Genomic DNA, 20648 nt, shown 5'->3' with positions numbered 1-20648 from the left:
CACTTCAAAGCATGGCAATCCCCCAATATCTCCACGGAAATTTCAGCTGTGAAAACCATCAACTCTGCACCCCCTGTATCAGCTTGACAGATGCCACGCTCCCCATGGACATTCCTATACAGGGGATATATTTTGCTATAAACTTATAGCTGTGCACATTTCCAGCTTATTCTACTCCAGCAGCCATCGCCCACATTTTGCAGGAAGCCTGGGTGTAAAGCGTGAGCAAAAGGAGACTACAACAGCAGCAAGAATACTTATTGCAAAGTATTGGAAGACACAAGATCTACCCACCGTGGAAGAATGGCAGATGAAGGTGATAGACTATATGGGACTGGCAGAAATGACCGGCAGAATCCGAGACCAGGGAAGAGAGACGGCGGAGGAAGATTGGAAGAAATTTAAGGACTATCTTAAGAAACATTGTAAAATTATTGAATGTTAGAACGATGTTGGTTTAGAAATTAAGTGGTTTCTAGCTGTAATGATTATGTAATTAAGAAAAGAAATGTTGAAAATCAATAGAAATTATGGGGGGATTTGCTGAATTAAATAACTAGAAATTGGAATACAGAAAGGGGAGGTATGAGGAGGTCGGGAAAGTAAGGAATTAAGAAGATAAGCGATCGAAGTTATACTTGTTGTTTGTGTTTGTATTTTTGTTCTTTTTTATTTTATATAACTTTTTTGAAACTTTAATAAATATCTTTTTTTAAAAAAGAAAAGAAAAGCATGAGCTCAAGGAGAATGGAGCTGCCATCTGGGGACTCTGGTGCTCAGAGGCACATTTCACTGAACATGAAAGGTAAATTTAGGTATCATGGCTAAGAGCCACAATCTAACCCGCATGAAACGGCTTTCCCTTTTGAAAGCAATGATCAAGTCCTCTGACAACATCAAGCATCAACATCAAGAAAAAACAATGCTGTCCAGGGTTGTGAAGACTGCGGAGAGAATAACTGGGTGCACTCTTCCCACCTTGGATCAAATCTACGCTTCCAGGTGCCATAAGGAAGCTGCAGAGATAGCGCAGGATAGTGCGCACCCCAGAAATGATCTCTTTCAGCTTCTGCCTTCTGGAAGAAGGTCCAGGGTTATAAAGACTAGCCGCCTGAGAAACAGTTTCTACTCAAATGCGATTTTGGTTCTAAACACAGTGTAAGGTAGTCTCTATGGGAGTATATTGTATTTAATTATGGGGTATCAGAGTTTTTAGGGGGCTAACCAGGTTGGGATAGCTGGGATAGCAGGCATGTTGGGTTTTGAATGTTTTATGTAGATTTTTCAATTTCGTTGTTCTGTATGGGACAACGACAATAAAGATTATCGTATCGTAGAGGCAAATGCAGCAACTCCTTTCCTTCACTTAGAAAGGGAAGAGACAAGCCATAGGCAAAAGAGCCTTGCATTCTGAGACTCCCCCCACCCCAGCACACACACTTATGACACGCACCTCTGCAAAAGAGGGCAATTGTGCCCGGAAGGACCTTGTTAGCACAAATGATCAAAAGCAGTAAGCTGGCATGCGCCAGCAATAAGCCGACCTGCTGCCTGCAAAGGCGAGAAGGAATTTGTGGAAGCATGAAAGGAGCGTGTTAGCACCAACTGAAGGAGGTAGGTGGAGAGAAGGGAAGAAAGAAGGGCCATTCACCTGGGACTGCTCTTTGCAAAGGAATATTGCCGGCAACTTCCCCAAGACAATTTAGCTGCAGTTTACAGCACAGTGAGAAGTAACAGCTTTGTCTTGAACATCAAAAGCTGCCCAGTTATAGAAAGGCAATAAGGAAGTCCTACCCACAGTTCAAAACAGTTAATTTGGGTATGTGACATGCAAGGCCAGTAGCACTTCACACCTCCTTCCCTCAAGAGCACTCAAGGCTTGTGCTGCATATCAAAAGAGAGTAGACAGCCCCAATCAGAAATGGTTACAGAAGGGTACTAGTATAGAAAGCGGAGATATCTCCCCCCCCATGAAAAGCTATGGAGGGTGAATCACAATTTTTACAAAGCACCAATAATTAAGAAGTTTTGATTAAAAAAACCCCAACAAACTCTAACCTAACTTCCAAGCTTTGCAATACAAAGTTAATTCAAAAAGCCCTACCCACCTACATAGGAGTAAGCTCCATTCTGAGCAAACTTATGTAAGAATGAACAGTTAAAAGGCTGTAACCTCCACAAACACATTTGAACTCAAGGTACCCAAATTAATTGCACTTGCCCAAAGAATCCACTTACTGGCCGGTCATGTTAAAGGGGTGGGGGCTACAAAAGAAGAGGCCCATGGAACGGGGTCCTTCAGACAGATATGCTGTAACCCTTAACCACCATCTGAAGCAGGTATAGCTGTTGTGCAATCACCTTGCTTTGCTCCAGGTGTACACCAACAACGTATTATTTCAGTAACAAGCAATTAAACCCAGAAGTATACAGAAAATTGCAGTGAACTTTATACACTAAGGGACGTGGGTGGCGCTGTGGGTTAAAGCCTCAACGCCTAGGACTTGCCGATCGAAAGGTCGGCGGTTCGAATCCCCGCGGCGGGGTGCGCTCCCGTTGCTCAGTCCCAGTGCCTGCCAACCTAGTTCGAAAGCACCCCCGGGTGCAAGTAGATAAATAGGGACTGCTAACTAGCGGGAAGGTAAACGGCGTTCCGTGTGCTGCGCTGGCTCGCCAGATACAGCTTGTCACGCTGGCCACGTGACCCGGAAGTGTCTGCGGACAGCGCTGGCCCCCAGCCTATAGAGTGAGATGGGCGCACAACCCTAGAGTCTGTCAAGACTGGCCCGTATGGGCAGGGGTACCTTTACCTTTTTTTATACACTAAGATTTTCCCATCCAGACTCCTACAAGAGATGAAGGAAGCAGACCAGGAAAGAAGTGTTTTGCCTACATTCCCGCTTCTCTCGCCAGCAGCGAAATCTCAGAGGAGACCCGTAATAAACCCACAAATGGGCTGTAGCAGGAGGTTTTTCATCAATTAGCCCAATTAAGGCAATTGTTTCCATAGGGATGCGTTAGGGAGCAAAGGGAGCCAGTAAAAGCCACAGTTGAATATGCAGAGCTACCCAGCTCAAGCTCCCAGGACAACAGGTAGCACAAACTCCCACCAGCAAGGCCCATTCACACATCCATGGCAACATGTGCCTGCTACAATAAGGACCACAAAACATTTATGGGAACCTGGCTTCAGACTTCTCCCCACAGCCTCTTGCTGGTCTCAGGGCTGAGTCACAGTGGAACAGGAAACAACCACCCACGTCTTTTTTGGGTGGCATAAAAGGGACTTGGGAAAGGTGGGGCCTTGGCTCAGGCTCGCTTATATCCTGTGCTTAATGAAGAAACATATGTTCGCTTTGCTCAAAGTTAGGCTTGCCTGGTTTGCTCGTATCGTTTGTTCAGGATCAGAGCCGGCGCGAGTGAGAGAGCCTGGAGTGGCAAGAGACATTTCAGAACGGGTGGCGGGAAAGGTATGTTGCAAGGGGCAGGTGACAATACCAGGAAAGAGAGAGAAATAACTGGGATTGCAGAGGAACTGGTGCCAGAAGTGGTCTTGGAGGCTTGGGAAAGTCTTTTATCAACCCGCTGCAACCCTTTGGATTAATGAAATGCATTGTATCTGTTGGATCACCTCTGAAAGCAGTCTAGAAACCTCAGCTGGTCAAGAGTAGAGCAACAAGATTGTTAAGTGGAGCTGGTTGATATGATCAAATCAAATCACATCCAGTCCAGTTCTTTACCATCTACTTTGGCTTCCAATCCATTTCCAGGCCCAGTCCAACACTGAGGCAGATCAGCAGTGCGGTATTATCTACACGGACTGGGAGCAGGTGGGGGGATCTTTCCCAGCCCTACCTGGTGACTGAACCTGGAATCATCTGCATACAAGGAATGTGTTCTAACTTTAAGCTATGACCCTTTTCATTATGCTAGCAGTAAAAAGTAAAGGTAAAGGGACCCCCGACCATTAGGTCCAGTTGTGGCCGACTCTGGGGTTGTGGCGCTCGTCTCGCTTTATTGGCCAAGGGAGCCGGCGTACAGCTTCCGGGTCATGTGGCCAGCAGGACTAAGCCGCTTCTGGAGAACCAGAGCAGCGCATGGAAACGCCGTTTACCTTCCCACTGGAGCGGCACCTATTTATCTACTTGCACTCTGACGTGCTTTCGAACTGCTAGGTGGGCAGGAGCAGGGACCGAGCAACGGCAGCTCACTCCATCTCGGGGACTGGAACCGCCGACCTTCTGATTGGCAAGTTCTGGGCTCTGTGGTTTAACCCACAGTGCCACCCGTGTCCCTCATGCTAGTGGTATTAGCCTTTAAAACTCTAATCATCTTGGGGCTGGGTTACTTCCTGGATTGCCTCCTTCCATATATATATAGCTACCTTAACATCTTCTGAGGGCTTTGTTTGGATGCCTTCATCAAATGAGGTTCAGTGGGTGGCTACTAGAGATCTGGCTATTTCAGCAAACGCCACGGGAGCGATGGAATGCCTTCTCCATCTAGGCTGCAGCCTCATTTTCCCAAGCTTTTCAAGCTTGAGTTCGTGTGTGTGTGTGTGTGTGTGTGTGTGTGCTTTTAAAGGTATTTTATACGGTTGCTATTCCACTGCAAGTTTTGAACCTTGATTTACTCTGCTTCTGGTTTTACTCTGTTTTAGAATGATGCTTGTTGTAGTTTGTATAGTAAACCAACCTGGGAATTGCGCAGTATATAAATGCTGTAAATATTTAAAATTAAATACATCACTTCATGGCAGACCTGCCCCCCAAGCAGTGTTATGTGTTACATCTGAAGAGTTACGTGTTCAAGGCTGAGCCCTTCTTGTCAGCAGTGAGTTTACTAGAGAGCCATTAGGAGCTGGGGAGAGCGAGGTGGAAAGCCGTCCAGGATGCCCTTAAGGGCTGCGAATCCATGTCTTGCTCTAGACCTCTCACTTGATTTCAGAGCTGAAAACTATGAGGGCCACATGCCCCACCTGAGGGGTCCAGATTTGACCCTGGCGCCTCCAGTTGCTGATTTGTAGGCTGGAGGGTTCCTGCCATTTCACAGCATTGTACAATGGTTAAAATGCTTCCAGAAACAAAGAAAGACGTGTATACTTTGGCAAGCTTTTCTGAATGGATTAAAAGGTTTCTGCCTTGGACGCTCATTCTGTATTGCTTTTAAAACTTGTATTTAGCTGCTTTTCAGTACAGTTTTAAAACTACCTTTAGCTGTTTCTTTTGACAACGTGGTCCCTTCCGACTCTACAATTCTTTGATTCTCTTTTTGTCAATTGCCTTAAACTCATAAAAAGGGTGAGCCATAAACTTAAATAAATAAAGCTGGATATAGGCACGAAAGACCTGAGCCCATTGCATGGCATTGGAAAGGCAACTCTCAGCCTAATCTTCTATTATTATTATTATTATTATTATTATTATTATTATTATTATTAACCACCCTTGATTCACAGATCTCAAAGAACGTGACAACCAGTAAATCCTTTGGATGCTGAGAAAAGCTATAGAAATGGCAGTGCACTTTACTGCCACCACTCATGAAAACTGCACACAAACTACTCACATCTTCTCCATGAGGGGAAACCAGAATCATGCTCCTGGCCTCCAATATTCTATAGCTTGCTTATTTACTCAGTTCTTAGCAGGTAATAAGTTTAACGGTTGCCAAGTTTAACCTTCACTCTGTTGCAAGATTGATACAGTGGAACCTCGGGTTGTGGACGTAATCCGTGACGGAGGCACGTCTGCAACCCGCAGTGTTCGCATTCTGAAGTGCCGCGTCTGCGCCGGCACTTCTGCACATGTGCAAAGCGTGATTTAGCGCTTCTGTGCATGCGGCGAAACCCGGAAGTAACCTGTTCCAGTACTTCCAGGTTTCCCGCTGTCCGCAACCCAAAAACACATAACTTGAAGCGTCTGTAACATGAGGTATGACTGTATAGCATTCAGCAGTCAACTGCACAGCAAATTTCTAGCACACAGTGACCCCTAGCGGCAGACACCCAACAAGTCAAAGACTCAGGAAAGAAACAGCTTACCTTGACACCATGCTCATCCACCGAATTGCTACCTGCCACCAAAAAACAAAACAACAAAAAAACAGGTCACTTTGCATCATTTTCACAGAATGGTGTGTTACAATGTACAAGAAGTAAATATAATACCAATTCAGTAAGAATAAGAGGGTGTTTGATATTTCAGTCTAAAAAGAACAGGTGATTTTACTTTTTAAAAATATTGTAACCTTACTGGCAAGCAGAAGAAGAGAGGAATAAGGTCCTTCATTTACCAGTCAGAGGAGAGAGATAACCATCTGAAAACATAGATCATATTTCAGCAAATATCAGAGTGATTCCGTGGGGAATTCTCCACTGTTACCAAACTCTTATGTCAATTGTGATCCAATAAGGGGCCCCATGCTTTCTGCAAGAAATATCTATTTGCTTACAGCAGCTGGAGCTCCTCTGTTACTGACACTATTAGAGATCAACCCAAGATAAACAAGAGACTATCACAATTACTCCAATTACATGTCAAACTATACCCACGCCGGTCCTGTTTTAAGGACGTTAAGCGTTTCTCAGAAATTGTTTGTTAGGCAAGTGGGGACATAACAAGCCAACCATTTCTGTTGTTTTCTATAGGGAAAATCCCAGTGTCTTCCTGATAGCCTGGCATTTTCCTACCATGTATCTACACTGACAGGATCCTCTCCCTGAACAACATGGTGGAGCCTCCTCCTCTGGTGCTGCTGCTGCTGCTGCTGCTGCCTTCCTCTGGTGCCAGGGACGTGGTCAAGGCCGAGAGAGAAGCCACCTCTGAGCCCTGAGCTGTCACTGCCGCTGCCCCTGAGTGGAAAGCGCCTGAGAGAGCATGTTGGAGCCCAGCCAGGCTGAAGAAGACGGCAATCACTGCTGCTGGGGCTGAGTGTGAATGGATCTTGTCAGTGAAGTAGGTGCTGGAGGAGGTGGTGTTGCTGCTCTCAGTCCTAGCTTCAGCCCCCCCCCCCATGAATCTGCAGAGTGTATAGCAAGGTTTGTGTGTAATTCTTTATGTGCTGATATTTTCAGATAGCGGGACCTGAATGTATTGCATTGACCAGCACAGGCTTTTTGACTGTTAAATCTGCCCCCACCCCACCCTTGGAGCCATGGAGTTACTGCTGGATCTTCCAACAGTAACTAGAATCAGATGTGGGGGCATTTGCAGCAGAAATTGTAAACTGTATTTTGTCAGCAAACCCTCCCAGTGAGAAGTCTTCATGACCAGACAACCAGCCACTTATACAGGCAGGGAAGACAGAGCCAGGCCACAAGCTCTTCACAGCAGAGAGCAATGCTCTCCTGGCAAGGATATACACACACCCCCAACTTGAAATCCACAGAACCTGCAACCCACGCTGCATCACTGAAAGAACAGAAACATGAACCAGGAATTTCCACAATTCAAATCAGCTGGAAGACACCTGTCAAAGTGAATAAGAGGTGGAACACCCCCCACCCAAACAGTACTGATAATGGGACTGGGGGTGCAGTCTCAACCCAACGTATATTTATTTTTATATATATGTAACATATATTCATGGCGGGGCGCGGCTGACCTAAGTACAATGCTACTTACTGACTGAACTTTATCTCAGTTGCATCCACATAACATAGACCAGTGTTTCCCAACCTTTTTTGGGCAAAGGCACACGGAGGTAGGCTGGTGTGCCGTGGGAGGGAGGCGGGCGACTCGGGCGGCGAGAGGCGGCGGCGAGCACACGCGGGGCGGCGAGCGAGCTCCCTCCCACATCCCATCGCCGCTCGCTTCGGCCGGCCTACTGGAGCGAGCGGCGATGGGATGTGGGAGGGAGCTCGCTCGCCGCCCCGCGTGTGCTCGCCGCCGCCGCCCCGCCGCTCGCCTCCCTCCCACGGAACACAAGGCAACGTTCCGCGGCACACTAATGTGCCGCGGAACACCGGTTGGGAAACACTGACATAGACACAAGCCAGTGACAGACCTTGGGATCTTAAATTTCAGCAGTGCCCTGTGCAGTGCAAAAAGGGGGCGCGGGTGGCGCTGTGGGTTAAACCACAGAGCCTAGGACTTGCCGATCAGAAGGTCGGCGGTTCGAATCCCCGTGACGGGGTGAGCTCCCATTGCTCAGACCCTGCTCCTGCCAACCTAGCAGTTCGAAAGCACACCAGTGCAAGTAGATAAATAGGTACCACTCTGGCGGGAAGGTAAACGGCGTTTCCGTGCGCTGCTCTGGTTCGCCAGAAGCGGCTTAGTCATGCTGGCCACATGACCCGGAAGCTGTCTGCGGACAAACGCCGGCTCCCTCGGCCTACAGAGCGAGATGAGCACCGCAACCCCAGAGTTGGTCATGACTGGACCTAATGGTCAGGGGTCCCTTTACCTTTAACATATATTCATTTATACAAGCAAGCACATTTAAAACATCGTAAATTGTATTTTTATTTATTTCTAGAGTATACCATAAAGCACAAACCATTCCTTTCAGTGGATGAACGTAAACTCACCAAAGATGTAAATAATTGCTACGCCACTGCCAGCTCCCATAAGCCCTGCTATCCTGAGGACCATCTTCTTTGCATAGGCAGTATTTTCCTTCTGCTTCTTCTCTTGCTGCTCATCAGAACTTTTTCCATCTTCACCTTCTGCTGACTAGGGAGAGAAACAGACACATATGGAAATGAATGGCTTCCCAAAACTGCACGATCCTCTTTTTCCTGTTTAAGTAGCCAAGGCCAGGGTATAAATGTATATAATTTAACAAACAAACTTTGATAATGTTTCTTGCATGTCTGGATGGTGAGGTGAACACGTGTCTGTAGAACCCTCTGAGTTTTGCATATCTGAAGCAGCCTACGTACAAAGGTAAATGTCATATCCCTTTCTCTACCACTTCTGCATCTGTTTCCGCCCACCACTTGAATTTGCTCCTTTAGCTGAAAAAGGTTCCCCACTCCTGATTTAAGAAGAATGCTTCTGCCCTTCAGAATCATTGCTTATCCAAAGAAAGATGAATCAGCTAAAACCCATTAAGTCAACTAAAATTTCATTAATGAGATGACAGGTCACAATTACCGTTACTGAAAAACTCCACAGGATTGCCATGTTAAAGTCTGTTACAGCAAACACAACTGAGTCTCAGAACATCTACCCTGCTGTCAAAATGAACTCTGGTCCATGAAACCTCATTCCATAAACAAACCAGTCAGCCTTAAGGTGCTTTACAGGGCTCTCTTGTCATACTAATGAAGGGAGGCATGTAAATTTAACAAATAATAACAGGACCTGGGGGAGGGGAAGACTAGGGGGTGGCAGTGGAGCACATGCTCGGCCTGCAGAAGGCCTCAGAGTCAGAGCCTGGCATTTCCCAGTCAGAAGAACCAGGCCTTTGGGCTGATTAACATCCAATGGATGCCCTGTTAAAATGTGTTGGGAGGGGGTTACTGGGTTGTTTTTGTTTTTATGTTGATTGTGCATTTCATGTTTTTGTATTGTGATTTCATCTTGTGAAACGCCCTGAGACCTGTGAGGGTAGAGACTTTGTCAAGCAAGGCCTTCTTCCACCTGCCTTGCCCCACCCTCCACTCTCTGCTTCTCAATTTGTGTTGTATTATTTTATGCACTGTGGCTTGCTGTTGTTTTACTGACTGTAGTTTAGAAATTATTTATTGCAATTGTTAAGGGTGGGTTTCTGTTTAATTTTCATATGCTGATATTTAATATAATTGCCTAACTATTCTCGTGATGGTTGAATGTTACCTTATTTGATGTTACCTTTATTGGCCGAGGGAGCCGGCGTACAGCTTCCGGGTCATGTGGCCAGCGTGACTAAGCCGCTTCTGGCAGACGAGAGCAGCGCACAGAAACGCCGTTTACCTTCCCACTGGAGCGGTACCTATTTATCTACTTGCACTGGTGTGCTTTTGAACTGCTAGGTTGGCAGGAGCAGGGACCGAGCAACGGGAGCTCACCCCGTCGCGGGGATTCGAACCACCGACCTTCTGATCGGCAAGTCCTAGGCTCTGTGGTTTAACCCACAGCGCCACCCGCGTCCCCTTTTTGCACTGCACAGGGCACTGCTGAAATTTGAGATCCCAAGGTCTGTCACTGGCTTGTGTCTGTTTTGTGGATGCAACTGGCATATAGTTCAGTCAGTAAGTAGCATTGTACTTAGGTCAGCCGCACAACCTGGCTATTGAGCAGTCATCCAGATCTTTTTTTTGGCAGGGAGAGTAGGTGACATTGCATTAAGTGCTATCCCACATTTCCTAATGCATTATCATACCACTTTCCCTTTTCCTATTTTTTAAAAAAAATAGTCTAACTTGGGAGAGAAAGATGATGGAATTGTTGTGAAAGTGCATTGAATCCACTTTAATTGCACTACCCTAATCTGCTGGCATGTGATTGAATCCCATCGGAAGATAGTGACAGTTGGGTAAGCACCTCTGGTCATGGAATCGTAGGGTTGGAAGGGACCCCAAGGGGCATCTAGTCCAACCCCCTGCAATGCAGGAATCACAGCTAAAGCATCCATGGCAGGTAACCATGAAAACTCTGTTTAAAAACCTTCAAGGAAAGACAGTCCACCACCTTCCAAAGGAGGCCATTCCATTGTCCATCAGCTCTTACTCTCAGAAAGTTCTTCCTGATGTTGAGTCTTCTTTCCTGTAACTTGAAGCCATTGGCTCAGGTCCTTCCTTCGAGGTTTTCATGGCCATCTGTCCTGAATGCTTTAGCTGAGATTCCTACAGTGCAGGGGATTGGACTGGATGACCCTTGGGTCCCTTCCAGCTCTAAGATTCTATTATTCTGTGAATACAGATACTGGCAATACAACATTGACATGAGCCAACAGTGTGATGCGGCAGCTAAAAAAGCCAATCCAATTCTGGGCTGCATCAATAGGAGTATAGCATCTAGATCAAGGGAAGTAATAGTGCCACTGTATTCTGCTCTGGTCAGACCTCACCTGGAGTACTGTGTCCAGTTCTGGGCACCACAGTTCAAGAAGGACACTGACAAACTGGAACGTGTCCAGAGGAGGGCAACCCAAATGGTCCAAGGCCTGGAAACGATGCCTTATGAGGAACGGCTAAGGGAGCTGGGCATGTTTAGCCTGGAGAAGAGGAGGTTAAGGGGTGATATGGTAGCCATGTTCAAATATATAAAAGGATGTCACATAGAGGAGGGAGAAAGGTTGTTTTCTGCTGCTCCAGAGAAGCGGACACGGAGCAATGGATCCAAACTACAAGAAAGAAGATTCCACCTAAACATTAGGAAGAACTTCCTGACAGTAAGAGCTGTTTGACAGTGGAATTTGCTGCCAAGGAGTGTGGTGGAGTCTCCTTCTTTGGAGGTCTTTAAGCAGAGGCTTGACAACCATATGTCAGGAGTGCTCTGATGGTGTTTCCTGCTTGGCAGGGGGTTGGACTCGATGGCCCTTGTGGTCTCTTCCAACTCTATGATTCTATGATTCATTTCTATGTCCCTGATGATGATGATGAGAGGGCGGTATATGAGTTTAATTAATAACAAGGATAATAATGATCATGAGGGAGCAGCAGGCTGCTCTCCCCCAGGGTCTGCCGCGGGGGGGGGCAGCCGCTGACGTCACGAGCCCCCCTCATCCGGGGACCCTCCTCGCCCCGCCCCCTGGCCTCACCTGCTGCTGCTGCTGCCGCTGCTTGACCGCGTCCCTCAGGACGGCCTCCGTCAGCCCCACCCCCACCGCCTGAGGGGGCGCCTGAGGAGGGACCCCCGCGCTCAGCGCTCTTCCGGGCACCGCCCAGGCGCCGCGCCGCTTCCACCGCCGGCAGCACCGCCCGCCAGAGCCGCCGCCCTCCTGCAGCAGCAGTGCCCGCCGCCCGCCCGCCAGAGCCGCCGCCGACAAGGCGCGAGCGGCCGCCGCCGCCGCCACAACCGCCGCCATCTTGCCTGGCGCTGCACTGGGCGGCGCATGCGCCGGGCTCGGCCAATCAGGCTGAAGGAATAGGAGTAAGGCCTAGGAAGCGCTCCAGCCAATCAGAGGGGTGAGAAAGGCCAGAAGCGGCGCACGCCCACCCCGTTTTACGTTTCTGCCTTGGCCAATCAGCTGACGTTTCCCGCCCACCCGTCGGCTCTCGGCGAATCACGCGTCCCACTAAATTGCCGGGGTTTTAATTCTCTCCAGGGCGGGAACTCCGAGCGGACAGCGTGCCGCATTGCCCAATGGGAGGGGGAAACTGGGCGGGGCGAAGATCAGAGCAGCTTCTTATTGGTTGGGAGGCAGAGGCGGGCTTTTCCTGCCGGTACAGTGATTGGCGCTCCGCAGGGGCGGGGCCAGCTGGGGGAAGGAAAAGGTGGCCGCCAAGGTTAAAGGGGCAGAGCACGTGCGCGACCCGGCCTTCATCGAAGCCCCCAATGGCCCTACCCGCCTCGTCACTCATTGCCTTTTTGGACTACTGTCTCCTGCAGTGCTGGCCGCCCACTTGGGATGGATTTAAAAGAGGGTTAGACGAATTCATGGAGAGGGTGATTGATAGCTCTGCTCTGCTCTGCCTCCACAATTGGGAGGAAGCCGTTGTTACGGAAATTATGGGGAGGGGGAACATCTTTAAAGTTGTTAAATGTTAGAAATATTGTGCATAAATGTATCCTTTCGACTTGACAGCTCAGGGAAGTTACCTAGCTTTAAAAATCATATAAAATCAATTCCTTTGCCAGTTTCCTTCATTCCACCTCCAATTTGCTTCATTGGCCAAGGACTTGGAAACCACTCGGTCCAGTCACATACTCACAGGAAGGTACCCATAGGTGTCAACAGCTGGGCACTCCTTTCGACTTGCCCAGATGGCAGACTATGCACACCAAAGTTCTACTGTCCCTTTGTAGCAGGTGCTTAGAATGTACTTCCCAACACACATCCTGTATCTGCCTGTTGCCCCAACACATTCCTCCTGTGTTAATCACGTATAACCCTCCCCTTTCTGATGTAGCAATGGTGTAGTGATGATGCTTAATGAACTGTATGCTGGGATAAGATAGAAACGTTTAAAAGTCCTTGTCACCCCATCCTCAGGGTTCAAAATTCCTCTTTGAACCTGTTGCGCAATAAACTTTGGTCTACAGCTATTTGTTCTGGTTGGTGGCTGGACTCCTTCCTTTACTCCACAGGGAACCGCGGTCTCACACCTAGATTTTCCGTAACATAGTGCTTCCTAATGCCAGTTGCTGGAGCCCACAGGAGGGGGAGGACCTTTGTGCGGGTCCAGTCCTGGCTTGCAGGTTTCGCACAGGCATCTGGTTGGCAGCTGGGAACAAGATGCTGAGCTATGTGGGCCAACGGCAGGCTCTTATCTACACAACCAATACCCAAGGATATGTCTGCCTAACGAAGTTTTATTGCAAATGTTTGCATTGGCCATCCGCTTAGCTTTTTCCACTGGCACCAACTCCTTTTTCTCTCTCTGCAAGGTTGCAAATGGCAACTGACCCATCGTTACCTAACAAGCTTCAATGCAAAATAGGTATATGGACGTTATCTCCTATGGTCACACATTCTAATCACTACACTAAACTGGAACCTATTCTAAAAGGTGTTGGCATGCCCAGGACTCAAATCACTGGAGAATCATAGAGTTGGAAGGGACCCCAAGGGTCATCTAGTCCAACCCCCTGTAATGCTGGAATCTCAGCTGAAGCATCCATGACTGATGGCCATCCAACATCTGTTTTAAAAGCTCCAAGGAAGGAGAGCCCACAACTTCCTGAGAGGGCCCATTCTACTGTTGAATATCTCTTAGGAATGTTGGGAGCTGGGCATGTTTAGCCTGGAGAAGAGGAGGTTAAGGGGTGATATGATAGCCATGTTCAAATATATAAAAGGATGTCACATAGAGGAGGGAGAAAGGTTGTTTTCTGCTGCTCCAGAGAAGCGGACACGGAGCAATGGATCCAAACTACAAGAAAGAAGATTCCACCTAAAGATTAGGAAGAACTTCCTGACAGTAAGAGCTGTTCGACAGTGGAATTTGCTGCCAAGGAGTGTGGTGGAGTCTCCTTCTTTGGAGGTCTTTAAGCAGAGGCTTGACAACCATATGTCAGGAGTGCTCTGATGGTGTTTCCTGCTTGGCAGGGGGTTGGACTCGATGGCCCTTGTGGTCTCTTCCAACTCTATGATTCTATGATTCTAGGCCGCTTGGTAACTCACTGCACCTGGTGGCAAGAGCTGGGAAGGGATATAAGGTCAGAAGAAGGAGGAGGAGAAGAAGAGTTTGGATTTGATATCCCGCTTTATCACTACCCAAAGGAGTCTCAAAGCGGCTAACATTCTCCTTTCCCTTCCTCCCCCACAACAAACACTCTATGATAGATTCTATGATTCTTAGCCAGGGGTGTATCGGTGGGAGGGGGGCCTACCGGGGCAAAACGGCAGTGAACTCTTGCCCTTCCAGCTCAGGCATGAAATGGGAACACAGTAGAATCTGTGCAAGAGATACACCAAGACTTGTTCTTTTCATTCCTGTGAAGTGTACCATAGACAGTCTTTTACTCCTTGACTGCACCATCGAAGCTGGGAGCCAGAGAGTTGCTGCGGTGGCTAGCTCAGCCCATGATCAATAAATGCATAAGACAAGAAAGGCACATGGCCTGCAGATAGAACTCAACTAAGAAAACCCCCAGCAGATTATTACACTGAGAAAACTTAGGCGGAAAACAGTCTTCTCGGCCAAACAGCAACATGAAATATCACCTGCTCTGAACTCAGAAGGGTCTCTGCCCTCATATGAAACGTAAACAGCATTTAACACTCCAAGAAGACAACTGCAATCTGTTCTCTAGGAAACCTGGCTCCAGAAATAAGGCAGAAATAGCTTTAAAAGAAGAGGATACAAAACTCATGGAGAATGAAAATATGAATGGCTAGAGGGGGCTCCGCTAGGGGCGCCTTGGAAGATGGCCGACAATACCATCTCTCCAGCTCTTTTCTTTCTGGAAAGAAAATAAAAGGCTCTCTTGTGACGCAGTTTTTAATCGGGATCTGCCATTATGAGACCAACTATGTTGCAAGATTAACAGTCATAGGGGGAGGTGAGCCATTACTCTGTTATCATGTTCGTATTCTAAGTTCGACTTGGCAATCCTTTCCCGGAAAGACTAATTTATGGTGCAACTTGTCTGGGAAAATTAATGAGCAAATGCCTAGATTTTATTTCATCGGAAGTGATAAAGATGGCGTCTGCCACTCTGCCACCCGAGGAGGAATTTGGATCAGCGTGTGAGGATTTAATGCAAACAAGAGACTTACCAGCTTTTAAAAAAGGGAGAGACTTACAAAGTTCACACAGAAGCATAATATTGCTTACTTTTAACTCGCCTGTGGAAACAACTCAGAGGCTATTAAGAAGAAAAAGGAAAACAACAAGATTGAAAGATGGGACTGGCGAACACTAAAAGCAGCAGAAATATGAGATGATTGGACCCTACTGAACTCGAAGCATGGGAGCCCCCAACAAAAAATTAGACTCCAGACTCCCTGGAGAAGACACTGATGCTGGGAAAGATGGAGGGCACAAGGAGAAGGGGGCGACAGAGGACGAGATGGTTGGATAGTGTTTTCGAGGTTACCAGCATGAGTTTGACCAAACTGCAGGAAGTAGTGGAGGACAGAGGTGCCTGGCGTGCTCTGGTCCATGGGGTCACGAAGAGTCAGACACGACTAAACGACTAAACAACAACAACAACAATGTGATATGATTGGATTGTTAAATGGAAAAATTATTAAAATTAGTATTATTTTAAAAAAAGAAAATATGAATGGCTAGTAGCCATGCTCTGCCTCCACGGACAGAAGCTGTAATGCTTCTGAATCTCAGTTGCTGGAAGCCAAATGACGGAAGTGTTGCTCTTGCGCTCAGGCCCTGCTTGCTAAGGTTTCCCACTGGTGTCTGGCTGGCCACTGTGAGACCAGGATGCTGGACTGAGTGGGCCATTGGCCTGATCCAGCAGGCTCTTGTGTCAAGTCTTGAATGCGACGGTTTCTCTACTAAGGTGAACACAGCACAGGCGTATGTGGTGGATGAGACTATTTTATTATAACAAGCTACACACTGGATGGCAGCAGAGGGCCTAAGGTGCTACGAGAAAGGGAGAGAGAGAAGGGAATAGGGCTGTGCTCCACCCACAGGCTTCTGCTGAAGTCACTTTACGCATATTTGCAAGACTGTCCCCCGACCCACCCCCAGAAAAAAGGAAATCACCTGCTGAGCTGGGGAAAGAAGCAGCAACAGAGAAAAAAAGAACACGGAAAATAAAACTTTCTTTGGAGCAAAACTGTACAAGGACATGCTGTACCAGTCTGCAGGTGATATGCTTAAAAGAAGAAGAACAACGAAATAAAGCAGCCACCCACACAAAAATGGTTCTTCCTCTCTAGGCCTCCAGCAGCTTGCCAAGGAAGCGGAGGTTGAGAATCTTGAGCTGTTCTTCCAAGTCCATGCGGACGATGCCATCCTCTCCGTCAATGCTCAACAGGACGCCGGTGGCCTCTCGGTCCTCCCCCAGGATGACCTTGACCTGCAGGATCGGGAGAAGCTCAGGGTCACTGATCCAAAAGCAGGAGCCACCCCACCCCAAAACCCCCACATTGGCCCAAGTGTGCACATATAGGACCAATAGTAGGGACAATTAACAAATGAAAACAACTGTGTGGTACGTCGGCTTGACAGCCACGGGCAGAAAGTCTTTACAGAGGGTGGTGAACACAGTGCATGATATCATGGGCTGTCCCCTGAGCCTGCCAGATGACATCGCAAGAGATTGATGCCTTAGGAGAGCAAGAAAAATTCTCAGGGACAATTCACACCCCGGCCAGCACCTCTTTAATCTTCTACCCTCTGGCAGGAGAGATAGAGGTATAATCAGCCGTACCAACAGGCTAAAAAACAGTTTCTATCTGTGGGCTGTTAGGCTGCTGAACAGAATATAGTGCAACTGACTTTTGGGGTTGGTGTGTTGTGTGACAAGCACACAAAGTACAATGAGATTGAGTGTTGGGGGCGGGAGGGAGGCTCAGTTAATTTCATTGTACACAGGTTGTACATTGACAATAAAGTTATTATTATTAACTGAAAACAACTGTGATTAAAGCGGAACGAGCAGCAGTTGTTTACGGTCTCCACCAAATTGGGTTCAAAAGCCTCATACAAAAGGGCTCCCCTGGCCACCGTCACTCTAACCCTAACCCTAACCCTGGCCAGTTTCTTAACCCTCTCCTAGTACTGTCTTTTCCTCTGTGATCTGGGACCGACCCCTGCCAATCAGGAGGGGAGGACCATCAACCAGTCTCCGTCTTTGGAGGTCTTTAAGCAGAGGCTTGACAACCATATGTCAGGAGTGCTCTGATGGTGTTTCCTGCTTGGCAGGGGGTTGGACTCGATGGCCCTTGTGGTCTCTTCCAACTCTATGAGTCTATGATTCTAACCACCACCGAGAATGAAAGATGGGGTTGAGCAAGAGCGCTCCTGTGTCGACCCTCTTCAGAACAGGGGAGCACAGTAACTTAGTGCAATGTGGCAACCTGCTTCCCTCTGCCCTCCACTGTTTCGGACTATAAACTCTAATGGGAGTGGTACCCCAAAACATCGTGGAAGGCATCGGGTTGGGGGAAGGCTGCCATACAATATTTTTGCAAAAAAAAGAGAGAACATCACAGCAGAAGGACTTGAGACGGGAGAAACATCTTGCACGTACCTTATTGTTCTTGGTTGGTATCACAGGCTCCAGGTGCTCGCTCGAAATGCTGACTACCTTCTCGCTGTCCTTAAGGTAGACTGAGCACATCCCACCCTGTCAGGGCAGAGGAGGAAGGAGGGCCAGAGACAAGAGGGGAGGGAATCAAGGTGACCGGTTGCAGATGTCAGGGCAAGCAAGCAATTAATCCAGAATGTGGCAGCTAAACTGGTGATGGGGAGCGGCCGCCGAGACCACAAAACACCGGTCCTGAAAGATCTTCATTGGCTCCCAGTATGTTCCCGAGCACAATTCAAAGTGTTGGTGCTAACCTTTAAAACCCTAAATGGCCTCAAAGACTGCAGACATTAACAGTTGTTTTTAATGGGAAGGGCTCCAGTGGGATCCTTCATTCCTTATAACGCACTTTAGAGTAAGGGGCGCTCAGAACTGGGGCAGGGGAAGGAGTAGGGGCAAGAGAACTACACAGAGACTCCTCTGGAGTATGAAGAGCACCTAAACAAATCCCTGGCTGTTTCTCACGCCTCACCCAAAACAGCTGTCAAGGCGTTTCATTAGACACATGGGCCACTGGTGAACAGGCCCAGACCAGGGCAGAATGGCTCCTTTTTCTTGAGTTCAGGCCTTAGCTAGACACTTTGCAGGACAAAAATGCCCTGCTCTGCTCCTATTGGGTTTGACCAATGGGAAGCTCTGCTACTGAACCCTGCCCAACTCTTTTAATCTTCCCCCCACCCCTGTCCCCCCCCGTCTCCTGACCAACCCATGCAAACAGCTATATCCATCCATCCACTTACGGTCACGCTGCGGATGACTCCGGTCTGCCCCACGACCTGGCTGTCCAAGTAGGTGTCACGTACTTTGACCTGGATGTCGGTGGTGACCCAGTCGCTGGAGCTCTGCTCGATCCCGGAACCTGGTGTGTGGGGGTTGTAAGCTCCTGGAGAGGGAACCCCTGGGGTCATAGGGCTGTAGCCTACTGGGCTAGGGCTGGGACTAGCCTGGAGAGACAGACAGAGAGACAGAAAGTCAACGAGCTATCAGGGTTCGGTTGACGTCAAAGCGAAACGCATCTCTGTGGATTTAACAGAATGCACTGCTAATTAGACATCTATAGGATTACGCTGCTGTCCTTGGCTCCCAATAATATATGGGAATTGGGGTAGTCACATCCCCACTTTCTTTAGGGCTACTTAAAAAAGACCTGCATACTCTGAGTGATATAGGGCAGTGTACAAATGTAATAAATAGTACCCTGTTTCCCCGAAAATAAGACAGTGTCTTATATCAATTTTTGCTCCCAAAGATGCGCTAGGTCTTATTTTCAGGGGATGTCTTCTTTTTCCATAGTCAAAACAAAGAAAAATTCCTTCCAGTAGCACCTTAAAGACCAACTAAGTGCGGCTCAATGTGGTGCCTTCCATAGTTCCAGTTACAGATAGGTAGCCGTGTTGGTCTGCCATAGTCACTTCTTTTTCCATGAAGAAGAATATGGTACACATTTATTGTCTAATTGTGAGTCAGCCAGACTCCATCAGGGCACAGCGAGCAGCAGGTGGCAGCTTGTCCAGGTGGCGACGTGGGCTCTCTCGATATAAAGAGACTTTGCACTGCCTGAACAGCTCCGGCTGCGCTGTGGCCAATCAGTGAGCTGCGTGGTGGCGCCCGCCGCTATGGTCCAGAGGAGTCAGATGCCTTACAGTAGCTTCGGGGGCCTTATATTCCGGGGAGGCCTTATTATCAGGGAGGTCTTATTTTGGGGAGGATGCCTTATATTACAGTGAGAGGCAAAACTGGAAGTAGGTCTTATTTTGGGGGGACGTCTTACTTTTGGGGAAGGACGGTAAAACTGTCTGTCTGCTTCTGTGTTCAGACACAGAGGCACAGGTTGATTTATATGTGGCACAAGAGCTACTGTGCATGTAACTGTGCACATGGCAAGATCTCAAGCTCTTTGCATTTCTGCAATCGATTTAAAAGTTTGCAGGCCCAAATCTTCTATGATACAAGCGCACACGTTCTTTGTGGGAGAGGGAGAATCAGTCCGCAAGCCTTTAGTTGCTTTCAAGGGCAGCAGCCTCAAAGCCATGCTTTTGGTTGCGTGTATGAAGGAGACCCAAACCCTACCCAATCTCAACTGTACCTGGTAAGCCATGGGAGACGGTGTTGGGTGGTAGCTGGCCGGAGAGTGGGTGTTTTGGTAGCCGACTGGGCTAGGCGCCACTTGATGGAAACTCTGCGGGCTTGGACTCGGCTGGTAGGAGCCCTGTGGGGATGGAACGGCGTAGGGAGAAAACTGGTCTGTGTTATACCTGCCAAGAGAGAGAGGGCTTTGGTCAGGAGCAGGTAGGGAGGGAGGGAAACACAAGTCAAGTCTTCACTGCCCTCCGCCAGTTGCTTCCTCAGATTAAGCTCTGGGGTATTACCTCAGATTAAGCTCTGGTCTTGATCTTTAAAGCCCTTTGTGGCTTAGGGCCCTCGTATCTACGGGACCACCTCTCCTGGTCTGCCCTGCAGAGGACCTTAAGGTCCATGAACAACCAAAGTTTAGAGGTCCCGGGCCCTAAGGAAGTCAGACTGTCCTCCACCAGGGCCAGGGCCTTCTCAGTGGTGGCTCCGACCTGGTGGAATGCTCTGTCCCATGAGACCAGGGCCCTTCAGGATTAAACCTCCTTCCGTCAGGCCTGTAAGACAGAGCTATTCCGCCTAGCTTTTAATTTGAATTCAGCCTGATCTTTTATTCCCCTTCCTTCCTTCCCTCCCCCTCCCCTTTTATGAAGATTACCCGCTCTGAGACTCCACAGCTAATTCTCCCCTGGCCTCCTTGCCAACCCAAGTAGGCCCAATTCAGCCAGCTAGCCCTGGTGACTATCTAATGCTTATTTCCCCTAA

General features: G+C 48.2%; 2 protein-coding genes across 3 annotated transcripts in view; both read right to left on the bottom strand.

Annotated features, from left to right (window-relative positions):
• The window catches only part of TIMM50 (translocase of inner mitochondrial membrane 50), a 35814-nt gene extending 23844 nt beyond the window's left edge, over positions 1 to 11970 (bottom strand). Inside the window, exons 1-3 of the mRNA XM_028741845.2 lie at positions 11689 to 11970; positions 8531 to 8675; positions 6044 to 6075 (exon numbers count right to left, since the gene is read on the bottom strand). Of these exons, the coding sequence (XP_028597678.2) occupies positions 6044 to 6075; positions 8531 to 8675; positions 11689 to 11955 (444 nt within the window). The 5' untranslated portion in view covers positions 11956 to 11970. The remainder of the gene's footprint in view (positions 1 to 6043; positions 6076 to 8530; positions 8676 to 11688) is intronic.
• Positions 11971 to 16077: 4107 nt separating this feature from the next.
• Positions 16078 to 20648, bottom strand: part of SUPT5H (SPT5 homolog, DSIF elongation factor subunit) — a 33320-nt gene continuing 28749 nt past the window's right edge. For both annotated transcript variants that reach the window (XM_028741846.2, XM_028741847.2), the window contains 4 exons: positions 19900 to 20068; positions 18554 to 18757; positions 17757 to 17852; positions 16078 to 16580 (listed from right to left, as the gene is read on the bottom strand). In XM_028741846.2, the coding sequence (XP_028597679.2) occupies positions 16437 to 16580; positions 17757 to 17852; positions 18554 to 18757; positions 19900 to 20068 (613 nt within the window). In that variant the 3' untranslated portion in view covers positions 16078 to 16436. The remainder of the gene's footprint in view (positions 16581 to 17756; positions 17853 to 18553; positions 18758 to 19899; positions 20069 to 20648) is intronic.

The sequence above is a fragment of the Podarcis muralis genome, chromosome 7 (genome assembly GCF_964188315.1).
Source record: "Podarcis muralis chromosome 7, rPodMur119.hap1.1, whole genome shotgun sequence".
Classification (NCBI taxonomy): domain Eukaryota; kingdom Metazoa; phylum Chordata; class Lepidosauria; order Squamata; family Lacertidae; genus Podarcis; species Podarcis muralis.
This window is presented reverse-complemented; position numbering and strand designations above follow the sequence as displayed.